Genomic DNA, 10,737 nt, shown 5'->3' on the forward strand with positions numbered 1-10,737 from the left:
AAGCAGAAATAATGAAAGCAATTCAATCTGTTCGCTACCGGGAATAAATTGATATTCGATATAATTGTATTTACTATCACCACTAAGGCCAAATAAAAAAAATTACTTGTTAAGCGTCACACCCTCATAAATTTTCAGGGGAGAGGGGGAGGTTTTTTTTTAATTTTTTTTTATACTTTTTATGGAGATATATTTTTGCGCGATCACCGCCTTTTTAGCATTTCTGCTAGTACAACATATATAAATGAACAAGTACATCATTTTAAACCTTCAGAAACACATTTATTGATCATTGATAGTACAATATACACAGATATTTGAAGTTTTTTTTAAAATATTGCAAGTTTGTTTTTGGTAAGATGATTGTAAAGCAGCAGCAAAGTGTGGTATTATTTACAGTATGTATTGTAAGGTACTGTTTAATATACAGTAGTAGAACATCAATGCTGACAGACTAAAATGTGATTCCTTATTTTCTATGTTTACTTAAATTTTCTTCCTCTCCTATGCACCTTCTTACATCTCTGCTCATTACAACCTGAACACTGTGGGTAGTATTCATCCACTAGTTGCAACTCATCTAGTGTTCCGCAGTGGATGCAGACATCTTCATAACCTGCCGAATAAAAAGTGAACTCGATTAAAGTATTACATGTTAAGTTTTCTCTAACATACACTTTTTTAAGTGGATCGTCATCTGGCATTTCAATAGTTGTCAGGGTTGCCCCACAACTATAGAGTGCTGTCTCCATTAACAATTCCAGTGCTTGTCTTGTCTTTTTTGTCAACTTCTTCTTTGCATACAGACACCTCCACTTTTCGCATTCCTCGCACTGTATGATCACGCCAGCATTCTTAGCCGTTTGGGCTGATGGATTGAAAGGGCATCCATGTCCTGTGGCTCTAGTAACTGTAAAAGAAGGCCTGTAATGTTCTGTAGTTTTCTGTGAAAAAAATAAATATATACATCATCATTCTGTGGTAGTATCATCACTTCACCTTTAAATTAGCTTTACAATTGCTTTGATAAATTCTCCATGTTCTCTTTCAGATATTAGCCTGAAACCAAATACTCATAAAAGCAATGAACACAAAGTTTACCTTTCCATAAAGTTCCTCAAATGAGTAATATTTGTCTCCATCAGGCATAGGGTCTGGAAGATGGTGAACTTCACTGAAGACCTTGATTGGAAGTCTGGGAGGCTTACATACACCACACTCTGGCGAGGTACACTTCAATATCGAGAACATGTAGTTTCGAATTTGGCAATGGTTATCTATAAACTGCTTTAGCTGCTCTTGGTTCTTTAGATGCTGTTGGGTTTTAACTTCTGGAGTCAAAGAGTCATCAACCTTTAAAAGAAATTTAAAAAGTCAATATAGATACCTGTAGTTGAAACAATTAAATAACAGAATATCATATAGAGACAAGAGTATAATTTATTTGAAAAATTTACAATTTACCTGTAAAACATTACTCCATAAGTCAGCCATTTCATCAATATCAGCAGGACCAAAAGTTTTAAAGCCCTGATCCTTTAATTTGAGACGCTCCATAACATTTCTCAGTAACTCGATGCAGGGCTGCACTGACTCTAGTACCTCTTCTTTGAGTTCCGGGATAGTTTTAGCCATTTCCCGAGTATCTTTTAGGCCTCCACACTTAGTTAACTTGTCCTCATGTGTTATAGCTTTCTCCCTCATCACACCAACACCCTGTAGTCCAACATTAATTATTGACATTATGCGCTCAACTGGGTTTTTCCAACTGCGTTTTGGGGGTGTTCTCACAGCACAGAGGAAGTCAAGGTCTAAGTTAACAAACATGGCAATCAGTGATAACTGAACAGAAAGATATGTAACTCTATGGTCTGGACCTCCATCTGTATAGGCCAAAAGCATCGGCTTGTTCAAGTTCAAGTTGGTCATCTCCTGTCTAAGTTCAGTCATGTGCCGTATAGGTGAAGATGGCTGGAAGCAGTTCTCCTTAAATGAAATGCAAACTTGACCTACATGAAACGAGTCATCGATATGGTCAGGAACGTCAATAAACAGATTAACACTTGGTGTTAGACTCAGCCGTGTGAAGTCATGGTCTGCCACAACAAACTTCTTCCCCATGGCTACAAGAACTTGTTTGCCACGCTCAACAGCTGCCACTGGACAACCTGGCTCACCCACCTTGATAGTATGCTTGTCATCCATGCTGACAAATACTAGATGCTCTTTGAACCGGATACTGAATTTCTTCTGGTAACGAAAAAGTGCTGAAGCATAATGGGAGTCTACATGATGAGCTCGAAATTGCCTTGCCTGAACCATAAACTTGATCTTTAACTTTCCAGTGAAACGAGCAGCAGCCTTAGCAGTTGGTCTGCGTGGCCAAAACTGTAACCTCAACCATTGAAGACTTGGTATTTTGGTGCCCTCATCACATCGCTCTATCACTTGATCGTAGAGGTCTCTAACACTAACAGCTGTTGCTAAGTGTGTGATTACCTCGTTTTCTGACACTTGATCATGACGTCTGTCGTCAACAGCTGTCTCAATACCTGCGTTGATAGTTTCCCGACATTTATTCAGGAAAGTGTCATACTCTAATGGCCGTCCAGGGTTACAGTGTCGTCTGTCCCAAAGCAATTCGGGGTCTTGCTCATCAAGGACTTGTTCTAAGCGTCGATCAACTTCAGCTTCATCTAAAGTTTCAGACGAAGAACAGTCACCTAAATTTTAAAAAAATTGAAATTGTGTAGAATAAGTTAAAGAGCTTTTGGGTCTGTAAAGGTCACTAAGAAATAATCAAAACTGAGGAGACCAGACTGACAAATAGTTGGAAAATAAATAGAAACAAACCTGTCAAACTTCGGTAAGCACTCCGCAAAACTGCCTTGTTAGCAACAAGTCCAAATGACTGCACAAATTCTCGCTTCATTGATCTGGAGTGGTATTTTGGTACTGTTGCCCGTACATGTTTACACACATCATGAGCACGGTTAATTACATCATCAGAGCTCATTATTTCGTCAATCTTGCATGCAAAATACAAAGTTTGGGATCCACTGCTTTCTGAGATCAGCAAACATCTCATTGGTAGCTTCAAATCTGAAAAGAATCTATATCTTTTCTTTCTGTCTACTGGAGAGTAATCATTCAGAAATAGACAATCCCAACATTCCCTTTCCATCAACTCTTGAACTATATATTTATATTCTTCAATTTCTGTTTCTGTCTTTTCCATGATATTTATGGTTTCACTCTCTTTCACAACCATCATTGATTGGTTATCTTTCACCTGGAGATTAAATTAGATGTGTTAACATACAAAAAGGGAAATGACATACAATTTATAACCTATTGGAAAGTTAATGGTTGTATAGATTGTTTGCATAAAAGTAGAGAAAAATAGTATATACAATTCTTGACTTAAATGAAGAAAGTGATTTCACTTGCCAAACTTGGAAGGTATCACAAAAATGTGACTTGTTCATTTTTAAAGCTGCAGGCCATATGAGAAGGCACCAAATGGCAATGGCCATGGTTTAACAAATGTCATCAGTATTGAAAAGTATACAGCATACAATCAATATACATGACCATGAATATGCTAAAAACACTTACCTTCCTAGCTATATACTATAGGCAGTTAGTTGCTCATTAAAAATGAAAGAAAACTCACCCTTTTTGTCTGTGACTTCATGTAGTCAGCATATTTCAACAAAGCTTCAGAAAGTGTGCCAATAGCGTCAGAAATATGTCTCCAACATTCCTTCTTTAGAAAGGGCATAGACATAAGATTATAGAGTGCTGACGTGTGTTGTCTTAAGGCATTCTCGGAAAGGAACGATTCATCTATTTTCCTTTTTTTTGCCTCCACATCTTTCTTAAAATTGACAAAAGTTGAGAACATTTCCGGTATTTTGCAACCTCGTTGATTTAAAGAGTCATGATTTTTGTCAATGTGCCACAATGCCTCGGCTAAAGTATTGATGAATGTCCACGCACTCGCCTGGTTTTCTTGCGACCATCCCAGGCCCTCCTTTTCTATCCAATCCATGATTGCATTTTTTAACTTTGATAAGCCTGGATATCTTCTTGTCATCAGCCTTTGTGGAACGCTAACGGCTCCTCTTTCATCCATCATCATAGTGAAGGCATTTTTGCTTTGTGGTTTATTAAGTTCCATCTCTTTGGCAGGTACTGTGAATTGGATAAAATTTCCTAACGTTTCCACGACATCTTGCACCAAAACGGGACTCTCGCGTGAACACATGACCTCCGTCATTTGTGTCTTCGATTTCCCAACCGAAACCAAAAAAAAAAATTGCTGTTGATCATCATCAATATTAAATTTATGAAAAAGATCGATCAAACTCAGGTTTTCAAGAACTTTCGTACCACACCAATCCTTTATTGGACTGTTCCTACCTGTTTGAACAATTTGCAATACGATAAACTTGTGTTTAGGAGGCCCACTCTTGGCTTCGTCCCCCATCATGATGCAGAAACACAAAATGAATAAGTAATTAGATACGCGCGCTGCGCTGTCATTAAACCGCCCCCCCCCCCCACAGCAGCTAGCTCAGGCGCTAGCGCCACATGCGCGCCTAGGAGAGAAAAGATAAACAACAAACATTTTGAAATCGCTGGGAGCGTGCTTTATTCTGGTTCCCGGTCGTCGCGAGCGGGCTAATTTGTGCCACTGAGTTGTTCGCGTTTCGCAGTAGAATATTAAATAAACAAGAGAAGAGAAGTATATCATTTATTCAAAACATTTAATATCGCAAATACAATTTATTAATTGTTGGTACCGCTACCGTTGATATATTTGTTTGCACTTTAAAACACGATCGAATTGGCTGCAGCAGGGAATCAGGGTAAAAAACGTCTCATGGGACGAAACGTCTCATGAGACGAAACATCCCTCTGGGGCTGGGCCGGGCCGCCAAACTTTTCGTCGTATATATATGGTGAAAAAAAATTTAAAAAATAAGAGAGGCGGCTGGATAATCAGGAGCGGGCGGTGACGCTTAACAAGTATGTTTTTTTATTTGGCCTAATTGTGTTTTTTTTTTATTCATATATAATTCATAATTCATAAAATTTATATATATTCAAAATCCGAATGTATTCATCGTTAAATATTAATTATTATAATGACCTTACTTCTGTTTTGGGTCATGGTTTTCCTCTTCGGCATTGCCGAATTATTGTTTACTCCATCTCCATTGCTACAACACACGTCGCGGAATAATATCGCTTAACTTAACGATGTAATTTGACCACCCAAAGCTCGCACGTGGCGTGACGAATTGAGAACGACGAACCCGATGATTCACCCGATGATATGCATGATTGGCCACCAGGGAGCCGAGTCGACCACGAGTTGGAACTGTAGGCAACCGAGCGACGCTCGGTCGTCGTCGGCGGCTGCACTTACTGACCTCTGTCATATTTTATAAAGGAAAACTGCAAACAACATCGTCGATTTGTGAAAATGGCCCCTTGTTTTTTCTAGGCCTACGTAGTAGTATACCTGTTTAGCGTACTTTATTTACTTGCGAAAAACGTTGTTTGAATTTTATCGGTAGCCTAGGCTATCTAATAAATATAGAAATAAATATGATCTTATGTTCTAGCTCCTACTACTTATTAATAATTAATACTACTAGACTAGACCTATCTAATGGCTGGTGCTAGCTAGAGGCCTAGCCCTAGGCCAGAGCCTACGTACGTATTTGTTGTAATGACAATTTAAATGTTTTATTTAGCTCTATTCTACTCATTACTGCTATTATAATTTATAAAATGGCCTAGTTTGTTCGTATATGATTCGTATACGTCCCGTATACGATATTCTTATCATGAATAAACAACGTATACGTTACGTATGCTAAACGTATACGACACCAACTCTTTGTGGAGCAACAGAGTGGAAATAATGTAAACAGTGAAATCGTATACGATCCGTATACGTTTTCAGCGTATACGGATTGTATACGGCTTTTTTGCAAAGGGTAGGCCTACGGTGCATCACATGCCCTAAACGCAGAACAACTTTGGTGGGTAGGGTTAGGAACCAACTTAAGTATGAATTGGCTCTAAGAAACAATTGAAAACCATTAGGCCTACTAATTAAGTTGAGTTAGATAATTTAATATTTATTGACGATTAAATCGAATTTATGATTTGCCACGAATAGGGATGGTTTTCACAAATTGTTTTACATTATATAAACATATTATACACGTCGTAGTGATGTGTCGTAGTGATGTATCGTTACATGTACTGTACTATTTCAATCGACTAGGACGGTGATAGTTTCAACAAAGTATTACATCGCAATGTTTTACTGTGCTTAGTGGTATATTATTTGTAAAACATGAAAACAATTAATATTTCGTTACTACATGGATAAAGAATATATTTAAAAATTGTTCCTCTTTGCACCCATCCTCTTTCCCATCCCTCAACCCTAATGTTACATACAAAACAAATTTGACTTAAACAATTGGTCTCATTTTGTGACAAGTTTCTCTTTCGGAAGTAATTCCCAGGGTGCTAATTTTAGTTCAGTACATAAATCACAGTGTCTATTTATTCGTTCCCGTAAACGACATGTATTATTGTCCTGTGGTACGTACATTTGAAATCGCCAGTTTTTTAACGCTGAAATTATTATGTATTCGAGAACTATCTGTGGGCACGATCTAGATGGTACGCGAGCGAAGCGAGCGTACCATCTAGTTATTACAATGAACCTTTGGATAATAATTAGGAACACATTGTACGTGGGCGCCTATGTTCGTTCGTGCGTCAAAATTCAATGAACATGCCCGATATGCGAGGATATTTTACCTCCGCCAAGGAGGTATATGTAATCGGTAGCGTGTGTTTGTTTGTTTGTTTGTTAGCAGGATTACTTAAAAAGTAATTACAAGATCTTTACCAAAATGACTAGACAGATAGATGTGGTCAAGGACCATTCCATTAAAATTTGGGACCACAGTCCCAATTCTGGACCACTTTTTAGTATACTTTTTTAGACCTGCTAGTGTTAAAAGATAGGACAGAATTTTTCAAAAGCCGGCCAGCAGTCTTAAAGTAACAAGTAAACTGAAATTGCATTTTCTCGAGAGCTACTTGTCCAAAAAACTTCATTTTTTAACAAGAGGCAAGAGTTATAATTTGTGATTTGTAATTTTAAAACATAATTTGATTTAATGTGCACTTTTTTTGATGCGAGTAGTTTAAAAAACCTATTTCTTTTCAACTTAACTCGTTTGATTTTCGCGTTGCTGTTCTATTGTTAGTCAACTGAAGCTATTGTTAATTGAAAGGCTTTTTACATAACCATTACACCAAACTCGCATACACATGCTTGTAATGAAATTAGCCTAAATCACAAAGAGCATTAAGACACACACAAATATATATATATATTTTTTTTAACCGGAGAAATCTTATGTAGGAGAATTTTACAGTAGGCGGAGGTATGCCCTCTCGGAGTGGCTTTCTAGTTATTAGATGTAATAAGATTATTTGGTGGTTTGAATCGTGGAGGTAGAAAATAATGTTAACTCCATGGTTGAATCGCGCGTAGATTTCTTCAGTGTATGCATTAGGCATCTGAAACCAATTCGTAGCTGTTTCGATATCTACAACTGCTATATTTTTTTGCTGACCGGGGATTCTCCTTTTTGTGAAACGCGCACTTATTCTCAAATCAAAAACAATATGTATGATCATTTTTCCAATGGCCAAATGGTGGAAAATCTTCGATTTACTAAAATGCGGTACCTGCACATACTTGTTTTTGTAACACGCAGGTACTTCTAATCATATCGGCAATGAGATCATTTGAGTATTACGTATTTCTTCATTTTTTTTAAAGTGTGGATAGTCATAATCGTAATAATATTAAATAATATAGACAGCATTTTTTGCGTTCTATACTTTATTGAGGCCGAGTTGACCGATTAGTTTTTGGCCGAGTTGACGTGAGGCCGACTTGACGTGGGGGCCGACTTGACTTTGGCCGAGACGGTTTAGGGCCGACTTGACCTGCACCCTTTAAGAATGATTAAATAACTTACCTAAAAGATAATGAAAATCATGAATATAATTTTTTATCAATGGTTATTTTCATAAATACACAGGTAGTGATGCATTATTACAATTAGGAATAAGCTTTCAACAGAAATGATTTACAAACAATTGGGCAAATTTATAGGACACAACCAGATCTTCTGAAAACTAACCGTACAATGAGGTATTGAAAAAGATATACAGTACAGTATTTTTATAATATTTATCGATTGACAAGAGCCATATAATGTATTTCCCCAGTCTTAACATATTAACTACCTATTTATCCATCCATTTATAAAAAATTACACAAAATGTGGCCAACACAATTGTTTGTCTTTATGAATTGAAACAAATGGCATTGAAGATTGATGAAAAGGACATACTGTATTGTGTCTAATAAATTCCCCCTCCCTAATAAATGTCCCCTCTGAGATTTTTTTTCAATATTGTAATGAGTGCTCATGTATCCAGTTCATAGAAACCTTGCGCCCTTAAATTATTAAGGGCAAATATTAAATTTGATATGCTACGATAAATTACACCGACCATGAATTAAATTGTCAGACAGTTACACCTTGTGTATGTATGATGGTGGTAAAAACCAATGTTCTGAAAATATTGCAGGGATAATGTCTATTGATATTACAGCAGTGATAAACGTGTGCATGGACCAGTGCGATAGAATATTGAATTATTGCTGTTGAAAAAAGGAGGCAGGCTAGAGATAACTTGCACATTACCTTTTTCCTCAACAAATAAAGAACTTATTACATGCTTTAAAGCAGTTTGTTAGTTATTGGGTGTTAAAATTTACCTCTTATAAATGACCCCCTTTTTGGAAAAATTAAACACAATACAGTACATTTCATTTTAAACATTGGTCAATGTTGTATTTAACTTTAATCATTTCAGTTCACTAAAGGATCGTCTTGTAAGAAATGTCATTCGAAGGGCATTTCGTGGTAAGAAAAGAATGTTATTATCAGTTTTTGGAAAGATGCTTGCAAATGATGAATATCAACTTACAACAATATTTTGTAAGCCGGCAGATAGAAAGGTTAATTACTATTTGTTGTTAAACTGTATTTGAATAATGTAGTTTTTATTTACTTACAGCTGTTTATAGATATAATAACTGTTCAATACAGTAGTTGCTTTTTTCCCAATTTCTTCAATAAAGGATATTTGTTACTGAGTTGATCTTGTATTTGATTGATAATCATGTTAGCTTAGAGCAAACACTGAATTAAATTGGCATAATGCTTCTCTTATTTTTATCAATTTTAAAATGGTGCAGTATGAAAAGGGCACGATCAAGTGGAAAAAATGCATTGTGAAAAACCCATTCAAACTTCAGACCAGAGTATTCACAGGCACTAAATTTAAAATTAATATTGAAGACAGAAAATAGTATATTTGCTAAAACTTTTAGCATCATGGTTCTAAAGTTTGCTTCTGTTACAGTTAAAAATTTGTAGTAATTGTGTACTGTACATAATTAAATATTAAACCAGGTCATTCCTTGTGTTAAATGTACGTTTTATGGTAAATTAGGATAAAAAAAAAAGAGAAACAATGCATTACAGTAGGCGGAGATTTGTACTCTCTGAGTACCCTCTTCCATTTGTTTTTGGCCCACGATCGATCGAAAAGTGGGTAAATTACAGAAGATAAAAAATATCAGTCCGCGCTCAATGCATGTTGGGATTTATAGCGGGCCACTTAAATTATTAGAATCAACTTATTATTTAACCATATAGTATTTATTTTTACATTAAATGTAGTTTGTGACCATAAATTAGATCTAAAAAAATGTAGGGAATGGGACTTTAATTACACTGTCAAGATGTAAACATGACCAATAAATAACTATTATTTAAAATACGTTGTTTGTACAGTATTACATGTATATTTCAGAATATAGAACAAGATCATATACAAAATGGTGAGCAGATGTTAATACCACCTATAAAAATACTCTGTCTGTATAAGGACATGGAAATTACTGTTGAAGTATTAGACCAGCAATGGAAAATCCAGGAAGGATCTAAAATATCACGGGTAAAAACATTTGTTGAATAAAAATGTATTACTGTACACACTATTTAATATTAAATTATACAAATTATAGACATTATATAATGCTGTGGTAGGTTGAAATGGTGATGAATATAATTATATTAAAACTCCATTGCTATCCAAAGCATACTATAAACACAGTGTATATTATTTTATTTGACGATTTTGTATCACAATGCTGTGTATTATTTTTTTAATGTAAATGAATTAGCTTTTCGTAAACATTTTGAGAATTTTGTTGAAGAATACTGCGCATTGTAGTAGGCTATGTGCCATCTATAACTACTCATCGAACAAAATCCAAGCGCCATCTTCGATATTTGGTTCAAGATAGAAATAGTGGATTAGTTGAATAAAAGAACTGTAGAACATTAGGTGTGTTATAAAACAAATAATGTTGTTGAGGATGCACACTTTTATTTGCAGTATAGCCATTTTTCTATTTCTCATTGAGACAAAAAACTCTTTGAGTTGAATGAAAGCATTACCAGTATAAACAAAAATTATTTGAAAAAATGTATTCACCAAAGCAATCAATTTAACTACAGTGCCTTTCAGCTGTAACTTTTT

At 35.7% G+C, this 10,737-nt stretch overlaps 1 protein-coding gene and 1 long non-coding RNA gene across 2 annotated transcripts in view; one reads left to right on the forward strand and one right to left on the reverse strand.

Annotated features, from left to right (window-relative positions):
- Window positions 1-8,264, forward strand: part of LOC140046804 (uncharacterized) — a 40,199-nt gene extending 31,935 nt beyond the window's left edge. The window contains exon 3 of the long non-coding RNA XR_011844850.1: window positions 8,157-8,264. This is a non-coding gene — a long non-coding RNA (uncharacterized lncRNA). The remainder of the gene's footprint in view (window positions 1-8,156) is intronic.
- On the reverse strand, window positions 219-4,492 carry LOC140046603 (uncharacterized). The gene is made up of 5 exons (XM_072091297.1): window positions 3,677-4,492; window positions 2,854-3,292; window positions 1,465-2,723; window positions 1,102-1,353; window positions 219-944 (listed from the first exon to the last, which is right to left on the reverse strand). The coding sequence occupies exons 1-5, from the start codon at window positions 4,490-4,492 to the stop codon at window positions 483-485; spliced, it is 3,228 nt and encodes a 1,075-aa protein (XP_071947398.1). The 3' UTR covers window positions 219-482.
- Window positions 8,265-10,737: the final 2,473 nt, after the last annotated feature.

Source organism: Antedon mediterranea, chromosome 4, assembly GCF_964355755.1.
Source record: "Antedon mediterranea chromosome 4, ecAntMedi1.1, whole genome shotgun sequence".
NCBI classification, from domain to species: Eukaryota; Metazoa; Echinodermata; class Crinoidea; order Comatulida; family Antedonidae; genus Antedon; species Antedon mediterranea.

Coding starts and splice junctions, on each gene's coding strand:
- LOC140046603 (XM_072091297.1), bottom strand. CDS start 4,492: ATGGGGGACGAAGCCAAGAGTGGGCCTCCTAAACACAAGTTTATCGTA. Junction 3,293..3,676: donor TGAAGTCACAGACAAAAAGG/GTGAGTTTTCTT, acceptor TTTAATCTCCAG/GTGAAAGATAACCAATCAAT. Junction 2,724..2,853: donor TGCTTACCGAAGTTTGACAG/GTTTGTTTCTAT, acceptor TTTAAAATTTAG/GTGACTGTTCTTCGTCTGAA.